The 22,225-nt window shown below is 41.5% G+C and overlaps 1 protein-coding gene across 1 annotated transcript; it reads left to right on the top strand.

Annotated features, from left to right (window-relative positions):
* The first annotated feature begins 12,552 nt into the window (after positions 1-12,552).
* On the top strand, positions 12,553-13,818 carry LOC119270623 (cationic peroxidase SPC4-like). Its single transcript, XM_037552641.1, has one exon. It carries the CDS (start codon positions 12,602-12,604, stop codon positions 13,676-13,678), a length of 1,077 nt encoding a protein of 358 aa, XP_037408538.1. The 5' UTR covers positions 12,553-12,601; the 3' UTR covers positions 13,679-13,818.
* Positions 13,819-22,225: the final 8,407 nt, after the last annotated feature.

The following is a 22,225-nucleotide window of genomic DNA, read 5'->3' on the forward strand; positions in this document are numbered from 1 at the left end:
GGACGGACACGAGGCACGCCAGGCTCCATTCCGTGGAAGGCTGGGTTTCTGGACGCAGGGGGTACAAATGCCACGAGAGGAGGAAGAAAGTGGAGCAGACCCAACTGCAGGCGCTGCACGCTAGGGTACAAGCGATAGAGGAACGAGAAGCAAATTGCAGCAAATGAACTACCGAAGCTTCCCCCGAAGCTACCCCGCCATCTCAGTGGAGAAGCAGCGTGGCTTCCACCGAGCTGCTTCAGCCGGAGCATGTCTTGACGGCTCCTTCCAGCTATCCCATGGATGCTATCACGGAGTCTCAAAATTACCACCTTATGACGCAATGGGTTAATATGAAGGTCAAGGCGGTTGTTGGCTCTGTTTTTCCTACTGAACCCGGCGCAACTTTTCCCTGCCGGCCGATTCCAGAAGGATATGCTAGGGTGATGATGGATGAAATAACAGAGGGATTTGAGGACCTCCAGCTTGACCACCCTACCGGTGAAGGGGAGACTCGGTTGGGTTCTGCTCTGAAGACTCCATGCCTATGGCGGAAGGAGCTCATCAACCTTCCGAACTGGACGCCTCCGCCTCCTCCTCCTCCTCCAGCGAGTCAGGGCACTCCGCCTCCTGCACCGCCTCCTCCTCCGGCGAGTGACGATCAGGGCACTCGGCCGGCTCCTTCTCCGGCGCGTGGCGGCACTCCGCCTCCTTCTCCGCCTGCGTCGGCGTGCCCGAGCAGCCAGCCTCCTCCTTCTCCGCCTCGTCAGCAAGGGCAGAAGAGACCTGCCGCCGCTTCGGCTGCTCCGGTGCGTCGTAGTCCTTCTCCTCCGCCTCATAAGCAAGTAAAGAAGACAACCGCTCCATCTGCTCTGGCGGCGTCTAGTAGTACAGCCAGAGGCGGGAGGACATACAGATTCGTTCCTTCTCTGAAGACTCCAGAGAAGTTACCATACGAGAGGACCCCGGAGGAGAACGCCGAGATCGCGCAAGAAGAAGTGAGGAACTTCTTTGAAGGGGTGAAAGCAAAGAAACATCCACCTCCGGGGGAGAAGGTAGATCTGGTGAAAGCGAAGCGCACTCTGGCTGCCCTGACAAAACACCCAAGTCTCCGCTGAAAGGAAACTATGAGCGCATTATTGGAAAGGAATTTGCCGAAGTGGAGCAGTCGGGAAGTACTGTCAGTGATCAAAGGCTGAAAGAACGACGAGCTGGGAAACAAATTTCCCAGCTCGGCGAACAAGCGAAGCAATCGTGCCCCCCGCTCAAGGTGCCTAGCGACATCGTCGCTAATGATCCGAGGATGGTGCCCGGTTATAGCAATTTTGGAGATTACCTGCCCGACGATGTACATTATGATTTCATGGAGGTGCAGATACAAAGATACGAGTACAGGAAGCCTCTCGTCAAAGATGAAAGATCTCTATCAACGATGGTGCGAAGATTGCATGATTCAAACTTGAGAATCTGCAGAGAGTCTGGGGGAGGAGTACTTTGTATGTGAGAGTTAAAAAGGAGCATGACCTCGTTGGAATTGATCTGTTGCCTATTCCATTTGAGGAGTTCTTTCAGTTTTTCGATCAATTGGCACTCGATAAAGCAACGGCCACCTGCTATTTTCTGTAAGTAGTACTACTTCTATCATTAAGTCTCTATATATAGCTCAGCTCTTTCATTGCATGTATTTATAATTATCCTCACTATATTATGCAGATTGAAGATCATCGAATTAAAGAAAAGACAAATCGGTGATATTGGGTTCATTAACACAAATATCATAGATGCAACTCAGGTTAAATTTCATGTCGCAGATACCGAGGCCAACTTGCTACGATCGTCGGTAATAAATGAAAACAAAGATATAATACTCTTTCCTTACAATTTCAAGTGAGTGTTACTGTCTTGTGCGTATTCCGTTTCCCTTATATATTAGTCAAGGTTATAGTAATGTAATTGATGAGTCATGCATGCGTGTGCAGTTTCCACTATATTCTCCTAGAGATTAAGCTTGAGCAGGGATTAGTAACCGTCTTAGACTCAAGACGAAAAGATCCCTAGGACTATGCAAAAATGACTCAAATGCTCGAGAAGTAAGTTAAATCAATCATTATCCACCATATCAGCAACTTTGTTCATTTCCTGATATATCAAGTAATTCTTTTCTTTGTCTGGCAGGGTTTGGAAAAAATTCACCAAAAAAGCTCCGGGACTCCTGAAGAAGCTGCAATTTAGACACCCGAAAGTAAGTACTATAGTAGCATGTTCCGCGCATCTCCTATTGATTCAAGCACTAGTTTCATCAATACCATTTGGCATTCTTGCTTATCAGTTTGATTGACCTCTATTTCTTGTAAAGTGGTTGTGGCAGGAACAAGGGAATGATTTCTGTGGATACTACGTTTGTGAGTCCATCCGCCACACGACTTGTGAGCGGGGCTACTCTGACGAACAATATGAAGTGGGTAAATAACAACATTCACAATTTTATTTTATTACCATCATTTGTGTTGAGTTTCATTCATTCATATATATATGTATTGACCCCCTTCTTCAAATTAGATGTTTCGGAAGCGGGATGAACTCCTAGCACCAGCTCGCATGCGAGCAATTTAAGAGGAATTGGTGGCATTCTTTCTTGACCACGTGATCGCTGAAGACGGAGAATACTATGTGGACCATGAGTCCGTATGTTAGGAGATTATGTTTGTATATGTAGCCGGTAGTGTCGGATAGATATATGAGAACTTGTTGTTCGACCAATCTCTCGGAGAAGGAGAGGTGGTTGATATCACTTCTCTATGTATGCATATATGTTCGTGACGATCTTCTGTTTCCTTCGTTTGCTTACTAGCTAGCTAGCGTGTCTAGTCCTCTCTATATGTATGTATAGTACGTAGCGTCGACCAAGCACGGACATAAGAGAGGACACTTCTCTCTATTAATTATAGCTAGCTAACACAATATGCCCGGTGCTCTCAGTATATGATGACATCCTCTTATACATGTGCACACACTCATTTATTGACGTGCTTTAATTTCATAATATGCCTCACTAATTTTCCTGTCGGTGTACCCAAGTGTCACCGACTGTGTCTTGGTTTTACTTCCAATGCCCGGTGGTGGAGTCTCGCCGAAGGATGTGACGGCAGCCGTCGTCCGGATTAATTGATTCAGTATGTATGCTCAAACTTGCCCTTGTAAGGCAAGGAAATTCAGAGACCAGTGGGTGTCAGTTACAACTGATCCATGCAATGGCAGGTGCACACACAACTGCTGCATCAAGTTTTGGCTTGTTTTCTGAAAAAAGACTGTGTTCTGGTTGAGTTCTTGTGAGTTGGAGTTGAATTAATTAGTGTTTTCTGTGTTCACAGAATGGATCTACAGCAAGGGGGTGGTTGATACGTTTGGGGTCAGCTTGCAGGCTGGGAACGAGCATCGGTGGACTCCCAGTCCTACGCGGCACAATTAATCACGACGCAAACATCGGACGTAACATTGCAATCATTCTCACTGGTGAGGAACCAGGTGTCCTCACCTTAATCTGTTTTTCGTTGTTGCTAGGTTCCCGTGGCACTTGCGCACGGCCAGGTGACCTTCTCACCCTAACCAGGATTGAAGCACATAATTTATTCTTTCGAAACTAAACCCATTTCAAGGTAAATACTACAGGAAGCACTGCATATGTCCATGCCATCCCTGACTATACTGGAGTTATATTTTGATGTATATATATCCAGTATGTCTGTTCTATAAAGATCAACGTGAAGAGTGTTTTTTCATTGAAACATGTTTTTTCTTCCTGATTTAGCATCTTAGTACAATATAACTATCTAGAAAGTATTTTATAGGAGGCCACATTCAGACTTCTGTACTAAATTCTTCATAGTCTTACCATGATGGTAGGAGTTTAGCTCTCGCATGAGGCCTACTTATTATTTCTCCCAACGTTTTTGACCAAACTACTGGTTTTCTGGTGTTGTTTATTGCTTCCACGGCCGTGTCCTTTGGTGAGCTCTTGATTTCCCTTTCCTTTTCTATTCCCTGACCTAGCCTTCGAGCTATGGCTGTTTAGATGTTTGGCAGGCACTTTCTGTGTCTACATGTAGCAGATTTAATTCAATTATCATTTGTATGATGTGTATTTGCATGGTTGCAAGTTAGCTGTGAAATTATCTTTGACAACCTTAATCAATGGCTGAAGAAGATAAATAGGTTTGCTTATCTCTATTGTACTGTCAGGATAGTGCCAAATTAACCCATGCTAAACAACTCATATTGTCGTTTTGTGTGTGAAGAATTTATATTTGATTATCAGATTAGATCCTACTAATTTTCTGCTAGAAGTATGTCTATTTGATTTTTTATGCATGTATTTCAGTAATGTTCAAGCTGAAGGGTTTGGACAGGTTTGAGGATACATTATAGGTCCCTTTGGTTTTCGCTCTATTTTTTTAATAGCAAGTCTAACAAGGGTCTGCACAGGTTCTTGCAGAAGCATGGTGATGATGAAACATTTGTTGTTACTTATTATAACTTGGAGAGCTACATAGAATTTTATGGGGATAAGGTGTTTGTCGAATTATAGTTAGAAAATCGGATTAACTTGTTAGTTTGTTGGCTACCAGTGTGAATCAGAACTCTGGGTACTTTTATCTGTTGTGAAGAATATAAATATTTTTTGTGGTGCTCTTGTGTACTTTTATAAAAATCTGAAGGTGATCATGATTTCGCTCACCAGTAAGCATTTCTATTCTCTGAAGAGAAGAAAGAAGTTTGTACCTAATAGAACCGAAGTAATCGGTTCTCTCATGTACACTTGTAGATATAAAACAGAATAGCTTGCAAAACAGTACTGTTACCATTTTGGAAATAGCATTCAGGTAGTCAGGCCAAATTTTCTACTAATGTCTACTACACACTTCAGGACCAGGCAAGCCCGAGCACATAAGCGAGTTTTCGTAGTTAGTCATCATACTTTTTAACTTTCGTATAGTCATATTTTTTCTTGCTAAGGTTACATATGTGTTCTATTAGGCTAATCTAACTCGTTGTTCACATGTCTCATATATCCTTTTAGTGTTACCTAGGCACTCTATTTTTAACATTGGATACTTGGTTTTTGTTTTGTTATTTTTCTAATATGTTTTCCTTGCTTGTTTGAATCATCTGTAACTTTTTTGCAATTCAGAATTTCATCAGGCTTATCTTGTGGCGTGTAGGCATCTCAATCGTACAACACTATCACCATGCCGCTTTGTCTCTACAACGAGGGAGGTAATGCAAATTATGCCGTTAGTCCTATACTGATTGTCTTTGCTTCATTTCTCGGTTCTATTGAGCTATATTTTGTTCTCCTCTATAGTAGCATGATCTCTGTCAAGAAAGAAAAATCTATTTGGATTGTAGTGTGGCTCTTAAGAACCATTATGCATATGGGATAAGACTGTAAATCTTTTTGTTTTAAACCTGTTAATCTAGAAAGGACTCAGTAATTTAGTGTGCTTGACAATTATTCCATCAATTATCAAAATAGAATGTGATTTAGAACCCAGCTCTTTCTTTTATTGTATACCGATTAAGTATCTAAAGGTTCAGTGTGCTTGACAATTGGCAAATTTATTTCCTTATATATTGGTCATAGATGAGTATTGTAATGGCACTTCGTTAGTTAGTGGTAATAGACACAACTTCAGTATTGCCATAAGAAACGTAATTCTTATGGTATTTGGAGAAGTGGCACTAATGTCGATCAAACACCTTCTAAGACCGACCCTTTTATGTTAATATGAACCTGTTAGCTTCTATGAAATTACTATGCTTGCTCTGTTGGATGAATGAACACTATTCTGATGCAATTGTGTTCCATGCATCATACTTCTAATCAATGTTGTTTATATGCACTTACAAAACATAAACAAGTATACCAGCATGATTAGTGCGCACCAGAACGCCTCAAGAGGCGCGCCCGGGGCGCGCCCCAACCACTAGTATAGTGTTATAGCCTTGTGCACGGAGGCAAACGCCCGAGCTTCCTTCACGAGTAGGCAACACAACACCTAGGTACGCATTTTCCGATACTTTTTGAGCATGCACCACTAGTTTCAGTTTCTTTTTTAGTTGACTAGTACTACTGGTTTTGGCTGGAACAGCTTCAGTGACTTCGTGAAGTTAAGTCTCACCGTAACTTAGCCCCCTCTACCAATCATCCATTCAACATCCGACGAACCAGATTGACCCATATTCCGAATAATTTTCTTAAAAGTGTTCAGAAAATTTGAAAAAAAATCCAATAAATCATAAATATTTCGTTTAGTATTCTGTGAAAATTTCAATCCATTTGGATGTATAGTTTGTGAATACATATTTTTTATTTATTTGAGCTTGAAAAGTTATTTAATCACAAACCATAGATCCAAATGGGTTGAGACTTTCACAGAATACTAAACGAAACACTTATGATTTATTGGAATTTTTTCAAAAAAAAATTGAACACTTTAAAAAAATTATTCAAAATATAGATCAATCTGATCCGTCGGATCTTGAATGGATGGCTGGTAGAGGGGGCTAAGTTACGATAAGACTTAGCTTCATGAAGTCACTGAAGCTGTGTCCGTTTTGGCTATGCTTTCTCACATACTAGTATGTACACGTACGTGCCGCACATTAGCTCTCTTGTACGTTGTCTTGTGATTGAAAGTGACATATACACCTAGCTAGCTTGTACTACTAATTTTACCGAAAAAAAAGCTAGCTTGTAATAACATTCAACATCTTGGCCGTGTTCGCTAGCTTAACCGCGTCGGTCGGTACGTGCAACAACACGGCTAAGGCGTCTTTGATTTTCTTACCCGGTCAACATGCATACATAGCGTGTACCTGAAAATTACTACTCCCTGCTGTGTAACGTAAACCGGGGTTGTACAATGTTTTCATCCATGCAGCAAACAGACAAAGTAGCAGCATCCCTTTTTCCATGCAAAAAAAAAAAAGCAGCATCCTTTCCTTTGAATGTAATTTTTTTTTGAACGAAGTAGCACGGCTGAGGAGGAACTACAATGATTACAAATGTTTCGTTGCGAATGAAAAATTGTTCATCATGCAATTGAAAATTTATTTATTTATTTGGAAAATCAAGTGTGTAATCCAATAATATTTATCATATATTTAAAATGTTCATCATGTATTTCAGAAAACATTCATCATGTAATCCAAAATTGTTCATCTTATAAAACATATGTTCTTGTGTACTAGAAATTAAAAGAAATTGTTCATCGAAAGACCGTGTCGTTATACAGCACAACAAAAACTGTGACGGTCAGCCGTCAAGTTGGCTAGATACGAAAATGAACTACTCGGACGTGTTTAAGACCTTTAAGATCAATGACAGCAAGTCCTGCAGTGAGAGCGGAACCTGAAGAGGAGCCCAACCGCGACCGCTCCGATCACCCGAGGTCAGAACCTGTTGAAGGATATGGATGCAGCCAAGGAGCCTAGTGTTGCCGATGCAGGCTATAATCTGCATTCACTCCTAAACTACCTCCTAAGCTCCGCGCCGGCGCTGTAGCAAACACCGTCACAATGACGAAGACCATCCTTACTTGAATAGACTGGATTCCAAACCAATCCCCAACCATAAGACCGATCGCCTCATCGGAGTTGGATCTGAAGAAACTTTATTGAGCGTCGCCATCGCTGTCGCGAAGTCAAGACGATGAACAACCTAAAACTAAGCTACTTTGGTCTAAATCTCTCCACACACGTGGACCCGACGACCCCCTCCCCCCCCCCTCACCTCCGACGACACGACTGAGGTCGTCGGCGGAGGGGAACCACCGGAGGGCGGCGGCGGAATAAGCGTTCCGTGACGGTAGGCAAGATCGCCTTTCTTTCTTCTCTTCAAAGAGAAAATGATATCATGAACTTGGGCATGGGCTTTGACAAGGCTCTATGTATTTGTTGTTCGACAAATTCTATTTGAGCCATAGTCGCATTAAAAAGGGACGGGGAAATGCACCGACTTGTGATGCTGGCTTCCTTTCTGTTAGGTTGAAGATTTCCTTTGATGTTTACTTTTATCGATTCTTTCTTGTTTATTAATTTCTCATTTATTCTTTTCACCGGAGTATTTTATAAGATTATTAAAATATAATTTTCAAAATTTGAGAATATTTTGAAGGACAGTTTTTAAAATTCCATTTTCTTTCAGAAAACAATAAGATTTTTCTAATATCGATTGAAAATATGGACATTTAAAATCACAAACAGATTTAATTTTGAAAACACTTTATTACAGTTGGTGAATATTTTTAGTTTTCATGAGAATTTTTTCATTTCTGTGCATTTTTTAAATTTTAATATTTCTGCTGTGGTTTATTAGAATACTTTTTGTAGATAATTAGAACATTTTGTACTGTAGTTGTTTTTTACTGGAGAAAACTGGCTAGAAAACAGAACGTACGTAAGGAAAATCGCCACGACTGGCTACAACACAAAAGCCAATATGGGCAGCCCAATCGCTGCATTTTGTTCATTTCCCTAACATTCTGTGACCAGGCTCAAATAGGAGCTCTTTTTTTGTGTTTTTGTTTTTTTGCAGGCAAAGGGACTCCTTTGTTGTACCCCCTACCGAAGCTTTGTTGCCCACAGATTCCCGTCTATGGTCTGGCCCAACAAGGGTCAATAGTTTTTTTGCCATTCTGCTTTGCTTTGCTTTTTTTTACTTTTATCTTTTTGTATTTTTTAGTTTCATGTTTTATTACTTTTTTTTATCTTTTTAGGGCTTATTTTTTCAAGTTTATTCCCTAACATACTATTTTATGGAAAATACCCTAAATATGTTTTGAATTATATAAAATACACCCTCCGCCCCATAATATATGTATATACTCTGTTTTTCAAATACATGATTTGTTTTTCATATATGCAAGGACATCTTTTGAATATGTGATGGACATTTCGTTCCAAATATACAAATATTTATATTCATGCATATGGACCTTTTTCATTTCTTTATAGATAATTACAATATTCTCAAACTCATTTTTGATAATACTAGCAAGATGCCCGTGCATTGCATGGAGCGTCAAGATGCATTTTTTTTATAAAACACATGTTGTGATTGACCCATGCGGAAGTAATCCCATGTTTAAAAACTAATGATATCTCGAGAAAGAGAAGAGATAGGGTGAGGAGGAGTGTAAAAACCCATGCGGCCACCATGCCAGACTGTTCCAAAGGTTTCCTTTTTTAATTGCTCAACAATGAGGTTGTGGAAGATAAGGATGAACAAGGGAAGGCCTTATCTGCAAATGTGGAGAGAGATGCGGCTATCTTTTTGCAAAATTGCCATAGTTTGCTTTCTATCCGTCAGATATAGATCAAACGGTCTATCTTGCAAGATGGCAGGCACACCATCATCACCAACTCGGTTTTTTATAAGAGTAGAGATTCTCAATTTATTAAATTAAAAATATATTTTGGGTTTTTTATAGTAAAGGGAAATATACATGTTAATGTTAGTAGCTGGACCATTCTTTCTTTTGCTGGAGGCGGGGTTACCATATTGTCGGGTGCGTCTGTGCCTCGCCTTTAGAACATGGTTAATAGTATAGCTAGGTGCTGGCTATATAAATGTGCCATGTCATCAAAAATTAGCATTATTAGTTACTGAGACAATAAGGCTGACTATAAGGATGGCTAAAAGGTTACAACCTTTTTTCACTTCTCTCTATCTCTTTTCTCTCATTAAATGTTTTTACCTAGAAGCACACATAAAGGTGGACTCTTGCATAAGAATCAACTCCTTCCTTTTTTTATGTCTCTCCTCCACATAGGCAGAAATGTCATGTATGCAGGCTTATAACCCATTACTGTACTTGCTCTTACCAAGCTAGATGCTGGCACCGCCTATAACTCATAAAAAGAAGCCAATTTACGGATCGTTAGCATCCCCCAACCAAAGATAACCCCAACCAAATGCCCGAGTATGGAAAACAACTAACTTGTGGTGTGATCGATAGCTTGGTGCAGGTTAGGTACATTTTGTATTTCCAAAAATACTCATCATGTATTTCCAAAAAAAAAGGCTTCATCATGTATTACCAACTCTTCATCGTATATTTTTAGAAAGATCATAGTGTAATAAAAAAATGTTAATCATTCTCTAGAAAAATTTTGTCATGTCTTTCAGAAAATAATCATCGTGTAATCCAAAATTGTCCAACTTGTATTAACAAATGTTCATCGTGTATTAAAAAAATTCATCATGCAGTTAAAAATTATTCATCAAGTATTTCAAAGAAATATTCATCATGTAATTAAAAAATATACATCATGTTCTAAAAAATATACATCATATATTCAGGAAACAATCATTGTGTAATCTAAAGATGTTCATCATGTATCAAAAATGATTATCGTGTGATAAGAAATGTACTTCATATAATAAAAATATTTATATTTTCCTAGAAACTCATAAAAACTAAAATTAGAAAAACAAACAAAAAATTAAGAATAAAAGGAATTAAGAGAATAGAGAGGAGAAAAGTGAAAAAAACATGGGAAACCCCGAATAAAAAAGACTGGAAACCGATAAAAACGATAGCCAAAAAACCAAAACCCGTCGAAACCACCCTGCACAGAACCAAAAAATATGGACCGCCCCTCGCGGTGGTAGCTTTGTTACCTCCTGTTGGGAAAGGTAGTAGAAAAACAAAAAAGAATCGCCTACTATGAATATCCCAGGGTCACTATGAAGATGAACACAAGGTTAGATCGAATTGTTACCAACTTCGAGTTGCAACTCAACAAGAGTCGGTGTAGATCATTCTTGAATTCTCAAAACGCCCACAAACGATCCCTCAAAAAAAAGATCGAAAGCACGACCTCTCTATGGATTGCACGAGTACAGGATTCACGATCCAGCAACACTTTGCTATCTAGAGCTTTGCGTCGTCGGAGAACTAGAGAGGAGAAGAGAACCACACGGAGCATCTCTATTATGAGGACTATAGAAACTTAATACAAGTCTAGTTCGAGAGAGAGGGGGTTCTCGGAATCAAGGGACTTGTGTGTCTCAAGGGACGCGCCCCATCAACTATATATAGGTGTACAGGAGGGGGTGCCGACTTGGGGAGGGCTCCTCCCCATGGCGCGTGGGTCAAAGGAGGGGGAGTCCCCCTCTAACTCCAATTCATCCCCTCCCCCTCTAGCTTGTCCAACAAGATAAGGGGGTGCCACCCCTTTTGGGCTTCTTAGGCCCATTAGATCCCCCGCTGCCTTATAGGCCTTTAGCATAATACAGGGGCCTAAATAAGGCCTTGGGGCTCCCGGTAATCTCCAGAAAGCTCCTGTATTTATATTAGGTCCTTTTGAACATTTTCCACATATTCGGTGTTAAACGGTATTTTCCGAAACACTTTTGGTAACCCCGAAACGCTTTTGTCTCCGAACTATTTTTTATTTCTGAAACTCTTTTCGGTAATATTTCTCATATTCCTAACTCCTATAGAACTCAACAAATCGTAATCCCTTAAGTGTCTAACCCTAAAGGTTCGATGAAATATAGACATGAACAAAAATACCTTTTTATTCATTGATCAATAGCAAAACCATGGACATCCATATTGACCCCTATACTCACATGATTGATATTCAAGCAAACCTTTGGTTATCATATGTTATTCCTTTTTCTTTGCGATACACTACAAAACCCGATGTGAGATATATCGGTATCCCCGTGAGATAAACACATGCTCACTATACTGGTCTTTCTCATTATCGGTTTTGTTCCTTTTTCTCGTTCTCGTGTTCCGGCATCCCCGTGATCAATTCACACTTTGTCTCGCTAGACGATGATAGATGCCATCACACCGAGAGGACGTAAGAATACCTCTCCATTGTTGGACTAGCAAATGCTAGTCTCGAGCTATCTAGTCCCTCGTCCTATGTTTTTGATGAACCCGTAAGGTTCCGTTATGATCACCCTATTATGGATGACGTTGGAACAACCCCAAAGTGCATCGTCTGGCATGGAGTGACTTGATACTCTCATGGTATAAGGAATCATAAATACTTTAACTCTCATGTTATGGAAATTAGACTTCAGACGATGTAATCTCTAAGTATTAAAAACAACTTGGGTCAATTCAACACAAGCGTTTTAGCAACATCGTGCTCTTATATGTTGCCGGCATAAACATCATGAGCATGATCAAGAAAATAGAATCATCAATCAACAGTTGAGCTAGTCCTAGAGGCAAGACTATGAATCTTGTTTTACTGTCTATAACTCTACACATGCTTATGAATTTTCCTCCGAATCGCGTATTCGTGAACCATAGCAGTTATAGCATAGAATATAAACTATAATTACAAACTTGGAAATAAATAATACTCAAATATTCGAGTCGATCAGATGGAGCACCGCGCGCGGTAGTTTCCAGCCTCGGTTCCACCGGTGTAGGTGCATGCACACGAGTCACCAGTAGGACCGAGCTCCATGGAGGTCGCATGCATGCGCGGGTGCCTATAAAACCACACGCACACCTCCAAAGCTCAGCACACTCACAGACACATCGATCCTACAACTCACAGAGAGACCTGGCAAGCTAGCTAGATCACGATGGCTTCCTCTCCCTCGGCTGCTCGTCTCCTGCTCCTCGTCGCAGCAGCTCTGGTGTTGAGCTCCGTGTCCGCCGCCGCTGGTGCTGGTGGCTCGCCGCCGCTGGCCAAGGGCCTGTCGTTCGAGTTCTACCGCGCCAGGTGCCCGCAGGCGGAGGCCATCGTCTTCGCCTTCCTCAAGGACGCCATCCGCAAGGACGTCGGCCTCGCCGCCGCGCTCCTCCGCATCCACTTCCACGACTGCTTCGTGCAGGGCTGCGATGGCTCCGTGCTCCTTGACAGGACCAACGGCATCGACAGCGAGAAGGTGTCTCCCCCGAACGTCACGCTGCGTCCGTCGGCGTTCAAGGCCATCAACGCCATCCGCGCGCTCCTCCAGAAGGCGTGCGGCGGGCCCGTCGTATCGTGCGCCGACATCGCCGCGCTCGCCGCCCGCGACTCCGTCCAGCTAGCTGGCGGGCCAAGGTACGCCGTCCCGCTAGGCCGCCGCGATGGGCTTGCCCCCGCGTCCCTGGACACCATCTTGGGCGCGCTCCCGCCGCCGACCTCCAAGGTCCCTGTGCTCCTCAGCTTCCTCGCCAAGATTGGCCTCAACGCCGACGACCTGGTGGCGCTCTCCGGCGCGCACACGCTGGGGATCGCGCACTGCGGCTCCTTCGAGGAGCGGCTGTTCCCCAAGGACGACCCCACCATGGACAAGTTTTTCGCCGGCCACCTCAAGCTCACTTGCCCGCGGCTCAAGGTGGACAACTTCACCGCCAACGACATCCGCACGCCGGACGTGTTCGACAACAAGTTCTACGTCGACCTGCTCAACCGGCAGGGCCTCTTCACCTCCGACCAGGACCTGCACACCGACGCCAAGACCAAGCCCATGGTCACCAGGTTCGCCGTCGACCAAGCCGCCTTCTTCGACCAGTTCGTCAAGTCCATGGTGAAAATGGGGCAGATCAACGTGCTCACTGGCAACCAGGGCCAGATCCGCACGGACTGCTCCGTGCCCAACGCCGCCCGCAGCGCCGGTGACGAGCTGCCGTGGTCCGTCGTCGAGACCGCCGTTGAGACTTTAGTGTTGTAGGTAGTAGAGTTTAGTCCATGGATGGATCTCAAGCTTGTTTTATGTTTTGGCAAGGTTTGGACTTTGGAAGTCAGAGTGCATGCGTGTTTAGTTTGTTGAGCAAGACCGAACCAGTTGAGTAATAAGGACTTGTTTTGTATTTACCCATGTAATAACTAGACGAACGCTCATGTGAACATTTGGTTGATGATTTGATTTAAAAGTTTACTAGCTAATTGCTCACCGTGTGCATGGATATCTTAAAAATACCGATGAACATTTTTATTGATGATCATTTTGAGGAAAATTTCGTTGCTGATTTGATCTTTGAGTCAATTACATTGGTGGTGTTAGAACTTGGCGCAAACGATCACTTTAGTGGTAGAACTTGTGGCGTACATTGAATGGTGCAAAAACTTGACTCGGGCATGCAAATACGATGCTAATCACGTTTGTATATGACCGCAACGCTGACGAGGCATACCAGCGTGGCGCGGGGCCCGCTGTCATCGACCAAACAGTGAAGAAGAGGTCTGTGCGTGCTCTTTTTTCGAAAACCGCCTCGTTTTTTTTGCAAAAGCACCTGACAAGCGGGTCCCAGCCATCAGCAGAACACATTTTAATTGAGCAAGAAAACGATCTGCTCGGGCCTCAAACCTGTGACACCGGGCTAAATGAGTGTGCAGGTAGCCATTGATCCGAATCTCGCCGGATGTCAGTTCAGGATACACACGGTTTATATCCAATAGTTAAAGAACATAAATTAATATTTGAATTCCAGAAAAGAGATGCAGTTGAGGTAAACAAGCAGGCTAAAATAAAGGATTGTCACTCTTTATGTTTTTTAGGGGTAGTCACTCTTTATGTCTACAATAGAATGTACTCGTCGGCTAAAACGGGCAGAACTTAGTGCGGCCCATTTTGAACATGTTTGGTTTTTTCTCATTTTGTGAAGTTTGTAAACAGATTTAAATTACAACTATACATAATATACATGTGATTGCAAATGTGTATTTATTGAAGGAATTGCAGTCTGATGGCACACTATGCTCACATTTTTTCCATGCATATATTTATTTTAAAATGTATAATTATTTTTTAGAAAACAGAAAAACTTTATTAAAAAATACATGAATATTTTTTAAAACAATAATATTTTTATGGCATGGAAACTTTTATATGATATACTCATTCCAAGGGATGAATATTTTATTGAAAACATGAAAAAGTTTGAACTTATACGAGAATTTATTTAAATGTAAACATATACAGAAATGTATTTATAATTCTTAATTTATATGAAAGCACTTTTTAAAATTAGTTAATATTTTTTATAGTTCATAATATATTTTTGGATTTTTAGGAAGTAAACAGGCAAACAATTTATGAAGTTATATGAAATTTTTAATAATGATATTTACTTTATTTATATGTATATTACTTAAAATTGTAATTAAAATATTTTATGAAGTTTCAAAAAAACTAACGTGTCTGAGCTGCTGGATAATCACGGAGCATGGAGGATGGACGTTCTGCGCGACAATTTTTTCCCGGTGGATGCAGAGGAGATAGCCAAGATACGGACATCGCCACGCATGGGAGAGGACCTTCTTGCGTGGGCTCCGGAGCGGCATGGCAGATTCTCGGTGCAGAGTGCTTATTGACTTGCTTTGGAGGATCATCTTCAATCTTCTTCAGTCGCGGCGAGCAGGGCACCAGACGGGCGACGAGCCGTCTGGGCTTTTATTTGGAGGTGCCCTGCTCCTCCCAAGGTTCGCATCTTTATTTGGCGTTTGATTACAGACTGCTTGCCCATCTGGGTTAATAAAAAACGACGCGGTTTGGAGGTCTCTGACCAGTGCCCGCTCTATGCAATGGAGTCGTAGGACACGTTTCACACTTTTTGCAGATGCCCAAGGGCAGTGGCATTATGGCAAGCGATGGCGGAGCACTGGCGAATTCCTAATGCAGTGAACTTCCATCGGACGGGCACGGAGTGGCTCGCCCAAACTCTCTGTGACCTCCCTGACACGGAGAGGATGGAGCTCATGATGATGTTGTGGCGTTGCTGGCACGTTCGTAACGAAGTGACGCACAACAAGCCAGCGCCCCCGGTCGAAGCCTCGAAGAGATTCCTCCTAAGCTATGTTGACTCACTTGTGGGCATCCAGAACAACCCGGCCACTGATCCGGTGAAAGGCAAACAAGTGGTGGACGTGGTGAGGTCTCGGACACCAATAGCACATGCGCCGACAGGACCTACCAGTGTGCCTGCACCTAGATGGACTCCACCGGCTGAAGGATGTACTAAGCTGAATGTGGATGGATCTTTCTGCGCCAACACAGGGACGGCCGGGGCTGGTATGATCCTCCGCAACAGCATCGGCGAGATCATCTTCTCCTCTTGTCGAGAATTGAGGGCATGTGCAGAACCCCTGGAGGCCGAATTGCTAGCTTGCATGAAGGGAATTAACCTCGCGCTGCAATGGACGCAACAACCGATAGATGTGGAGATGGACTGTCTCATCGCGCTAAACATGATCAAGGCTTCAGAGAAAGACATGTCTCGTTATTCTATGCTGGTTGATCAGATTCAAAGGCTTCTGAATGAAGGAAGGAGGTTTAAGTTAGATCATGTACGTAGGGAACAAAATAGTGTTAGCCATTCTTTAGCAGTTTTTGGTAGAACTGAAGGCCGCACAGTGGTGTGGCTCGGGTCGGGGCCTGATGTTGTTCCTGAACTCTGTAAGGCTGAACTTGTTCCTGTTTGATTAATAAAACTCCTTTCCAACCGCAAAAAAAAAATGGGCTGCACTAACTAAAATCTGTTTTAGCCCATGAGCGCGTTCTGCTATAGATACAATGCGTGACAATTCTTTGTAAACATGAAATTACAATTGTTGGGGTGGCAGCCCTGCTCGCCTATTGACCTAAGGTTGTACGTTTGAATTTCAGCGTCTGCATACTTTTTTTCGAAAAAATAAAATTCTTAATTTATGTTGTCTAATAGAAGATATATAAAGATTCTTTCTTTAGTGTACACAAATGACGACTTGGATGGGCTGCACACGCAGGCTACTAGAGGTTGTCAGGTCGATTGCTGACCTTGCCATTTTTGTTGGGGGCTTTTCTATGAAAGAAATAAAAAAGGCGAGGTGGTTTTTTGTCCAGGCTTTTCTGTGGAAAAAATAAAAAAATCGAGATGATTTTTGCAAAAAAGCATTGTGCTATCACTGACAGCAGGCCCCCACGCCATGTGGCATGCCTCGTCAGCGTCGCTGCCATATACAAACGCGATTAGCACCGTATTTGCATGCCCAAGCCAAGTTTTTGCACCACTTTGATGTACACCACAAGTTCTAACACTAAAATGACCATTTACGTCGAGTTCTAACACCACCGATGTAACTGACTCTTGATCTTTCAATACTTAGTTGTCATGTGTCGAATCAATAACTGATGCCTACTTTTTTAGGAAATTAATTGCCACCGTTTTTTTGTTGGAATAAAATCATCTAGCTTTCTTTTTTAAATGATCTAGCTTTAATTTTTAAATTTAGCAATATGTAAGTTGCCTTGAAAATTAATTTGGCTTACTCGATTTTTTTAGGCCCTTGATTTCTGCTTCAAAATTCATGCACATTTTTGTTTCTCTTGTGACTCCTGTCATGTTTTGGGCCCAAATTTCCAACCAAGCACTGTTGTGAGTCAGTCAATCTCTTATTAGGCTGCAGCCCATTTCAAGTTGCCTAGCCGACAGTGCTCCCTTATTTTCTTTTTTATGCAGTTTTTGCTATTTGTTTTCTTTTTAGTCGTTTTTATGAGTATTTTTTGAATGTTGGGTGAGTGCATTATGTATACATGTAAGTACTATATAACATGTGTATTTACTAGAGTGTGAAAATTGCACAATTATATGGTTATTTTGTATGTCTCTACTCCTAAAAGGGGAGTTGGTAGTCTCGCCTCACATCCCATCAACCCTATATTACGCCCGTGAGAGCATCTTATAGTCAATCTTTCGCCCAAGTGCAGCCAATTTGGGTGGACCCATTTGACGCATGCATTAACTCAGTCCAATTAGCATTTTCCCAAAATAACGTCATGCATTAACTCATTCAAACCAAATCTTAAGAAAATCTCAACTAAATCCAAATTTTCCTTGCCTTCCACTACTCATGCCCAAATCAAGTCAAATCTTGCCAAAACATCAACTATAATCAAAGTTGGCCGGCCCATTTGATGCATGCACAAGTTTTTATTTTCCCTTTTTTTCTAAATCACATATTTTTTTCATCTTTAGTTTACACGAGATGGGGGGTTGGTAGTCTCGCCTCACATCCCACCAACCCTATATTACGCCCATGAGAGTGTCTTACATTCGATCTTTCGCTCAAGCACAACCAATTTGGGTCGACCTATGTGACGCATGCATTAACTCAATCAAATCAGCATTTTTCAAAAAAATAACATCATGCATTAACTCATTCAAATCAAATCTTAAGAAAATCTCAACTAAATCCAAAATTTACTTGCCTTCCACTAATCATACCCAAATCAAATCAAATCTGACCAAATCATCAACTATAATCAAAGTTGGCCGGCCCATTTGATGCGTGCACGCGTTTTTATTTTTTCCTTTTTTAAATCACATATATTTTCTTATCTTACCGAATTACATATATCTCTACTACTAGAGGGGATTTGGTAGGAATATGTTCAGGTTGCCACTAGCCTCTCGTGTCGGTGTGTATGTGCATTTTTTTCATTTCATCGGTTGCAGAATTCAAGGGACATATGATGTCGTTTCATCATGACATTAACATGTTGAATTGAAGGCGCTGCAAACTCTAATAGATGGTACATATGAGAAATGGGAGAAAAATATTGGCACCTATTGCAACACAGTTCGAAATCCTAGAAAAGATGACATTTTACTGCATGCATTTGCAAAGTTGAATGGACCTTTGAGAATGATCTCTATAGTTATTTGTTGTTTTGCGGCAATAGTATGTGTTAGTTTAACCAACTCTATTACAGCTGAGTTGTACCAATTATTTTCCGTTGCTTTGCCTAGTGTCACATGCCTTCTTAGTAAAAAAATAACTTAATAAATTTGGATGCATGCGGGGTACCGAGTGTACATTGAAAACCTTATTGAAATGGTTACAAACAAAACAAATGGTAAAATGTGGTAAAAACTCAAATAATTAACAAAATTAACATTTTCTGCTACTAATATGATGCAAAAACATGAGTGTCAATAGACAATCATACATTCTTGAAATATAAGTCTAGATAACATACTTTGGAGGTCCAAGATATTTTTCGTAATCCCCACAAAATAAGATACTTTATAATGCTCAAACAGAACAAAAAAACATACATATACACTATGGTTTTGTTCTGAATTCCTCAAATTAATCTATTTAGGCTTGGAATCTTATCTTCCTTTGATCTTGGGGCACTCGATTGAAAGAAAATTTTAGAAGAGTCAATGTATCAAATACAAAATAACAAATATTATTTCGTACTAAATTAACAACAATTAATCTGGATCAAAGGGGGTATATAGTTACTAGAAAAGGTTTAGGTGATAATCTCTAAAGTTGTATAACAAATAACATTGTATCCTCATATTTTGCAACAATAATATGTTGTTAGTTTGTCTTTGTGTAACAGATTACCGATATAACTAATATTATAAATTGAATTTATAAGTTATAGAGAAATAAAAAAGGACTTCAGAAGGATCATGACTAAATATACTGAAGCAATAAACGAGAATATTTGTTCACAAGAATGAAAAAAATAGTTCTTCATGTATAACGCTCACCGAATTATGATGCCACTGACCATGCTGGTGGTGTTGGAGAGCGCCATCCACTCATAGGGTTTGGCTTGACGGGGTCAAAGACGTGGCCAACGGTGGCGCGAGGCAGGCGAGTAGCAGAGGAGGGCATTATAGCTAGCCAGACGAATGTAGGGGAATGAAATAGAATGAACCGTGGATGACTCTCCCTAACTACTATTCGACCCTAAAATCTAGGTGGAGTGAAAGTTGTGGCATCAACGTCTTCGCACAAATGTTGTGAAATCCTAAGCTCAGACGAGCGCAAGCGATATATACATTTGTGTCCATAGCTCAACTCTCTCCGCTGCATTTGGTTCTAGCATTTCTATAGCAAATGCAAGCTCCCCTTATATGTTGTGTGACTAAATATTGGTGTGAACCTTGTATGCATGCATGTATTGGCTAGGCTTTATTTTTTAGAAAGCATGTATCTCTACTCCTAAAGGGGGAGTTGGTAATCCTGCCTCACATCCCACCAACCATATATTATGCCCGCGAGCGTCTTACAGCCGATCTTTCTCTCAAGGGGCAACAAATTTGGGCCGACATAGTTGACGTGTGCATTAAATCAATCAATCGACACTTTCTCAAAACAACTTCATGCATTAACTCATTCAGGCCAATCTTAGGAAATCTCAACTAAATCCAAACTTTACTTGCCTTCCATTACTTGTACCAAAATCAAATCAAAGCTTACCAAAACATCAACTATAATCAAAGTTCGCCGGCCCATTTGATGCGTGTGCGCATTTTTTATTTTTCCTTTTTCTTTCTAAATCACATATTTTCTTATCTTATCAAATCACATGTATCTCTACTATTAAAGGGGATTTGGTAGGAATATGTTCAAGTTGCCACTCACTTCTCACATCAGTGTGTATGTGCATTTTTTTTTGTTTCATCGGTTGCATAATTCAAGGGACATATGATGTCGTTTCATCATGACATTAACATGTTGAAATGAAGGCATTGTAAACTTTAATAGATGTGATATATGGGAAATGGGAGAAAAATATTGGCACCTGTTGTGACACAATTAGAAACCGTAGAAAAGGTGATATTTTACTACGTGCATTTGCAAAGTTGAATGGACCTCGAGAATGATGTCTATAGCTAGTTATTGTTTTGTGGCAATAGTATGTGTTAGTTTAACTCACTCTATTATATTGTTAATATATAAAAAGTTTCATCCTTGTTGCAACGCCTTTGCAAATTGCTTCACAAGCTCGATGGAAGTGCTCTCTCCCATTGCCAAATGACCATCAGTTAAATCGGTAGGAATACCATATGCCATTATGCACAATGCCAAAGTCATCTTGTCGATGGTGTTGTGACCAAGATCTTATGCACAATTCCTTCTCTACATGAAGAACTGATCATCCTCCTTCATGTAGTTGGCAATATGAAGAAAATGACATAGTAAATAAATGATCAATGTAAGGAAAAAAAGATGCTAAGATATTCTCTCGGTAATGCTCGCTCACTTTCCACTTTCTCCTCATTCTGCGAGGGGTCAACAAGTAGTGGCAAAGCTAGAGGATCCACCGTCTAGTTCAAAGTTGTTAATTATTTTTCAGATGATGCAAGGTAGTCGGTCTGCTAATTTCTTTACGATACGAAAAAAGCAAAGAGTACAAAAACTATTTACATGAGCAGAGTAACACTAAAACTTAATACAAGGCAACCTTCATTGCCAGGTCATGTTGGCAAATGTCTTCCTGAACGAGGAAAGCAACACCAACAACCTAGGGGGAGGCATGTCTAAATGACTTCGCTCCTTATGCACATTCCAAAGAACAAACATGGTGACCTTGCCGATTTTCCCCTTTTCGAATCAAGACTGGCACTGTTCAGGTTCCACTATTCCTCGAGGGAGGAGAAATCCAGGGCCAAATTGCGAGTAAAAGATAGCCAAACGACAACGATGCTCTAAATTCAACGAGTGAAGTAACAATCCCGTGCGAGGTGCTTGTTGGACTCGAATTCCATGGAGAAAAGGGCACATACCTCTGCACAAGGCCACACGAGCAACAAGGCGGTCACCGCTAAGGGTTTCCAGCTGGAGGAGAAGCCAAGCAGAAGCTTATACTTTGGTTCTGCTCTAGCCTCTTAGACCTTGCGAGCATCGAAAGTTGGTGTCAACCTCTCAAATTGAAGCCTATAAGCAGAGGTAGTAGAGTAACTCCCATAGGTCGAGGTTGTCCAAGAGATTGAGTCCGGTGTGAGGGGGTCCATGTGTACCTATTCCAAGGCATCCCAAGTGACGATGAACTCATGAATTTGGGTAGTGATAGTGAAGTTCCAAAAGGATCACATCCAGCTATTGTCCTAAAGAGCACGGATGACATAGATACGCTTTTGCCCCCCAAGCCAGAACAAGGATGGGGCTATATCTTTTAGAGTAGTGCCATCAAGACAACGATCATGCCAAACTTACCCGAACCCCATTGCCAAACACCACTGTCGGTGTCAAAACCGGCGGATCTCGGGTAGGGGGTCCCGAACTGTGCGTCTAAGGCGGATGGTAATAGGAGGCAGGGGACACGATGTTTTACCCAGGCTCGGGCCCTCTTGATGGAGGTAAAACCCTACGTCCTTCTTGATTTATTCTTGATGATACGAGTATTACAAGAGTTGATATACCACGAGATCGGAGAGGCTAAACCCTAAAAGCTAGCCTATGGTATGATTGTATGTTGTCCTACGGACTAAAA

The sequence above is a fragment of the Triticum dicoccoides genome, chromosome 3A, assembly GCF_002162155.2.
Source record: "Triticum dicoccoides isolate Atlit2015 ecotype Zavitan chromosome 3A, WEW_v2.0, whole genome shotgun sequence".
In the NCBI taxonomy this organism is placed as follows: Eukaryota; Viridiplantae; Streptophyta; class Magnoliopsida; order Poales; family Poaceae; genus Triticum; species Triticum dicoccoides.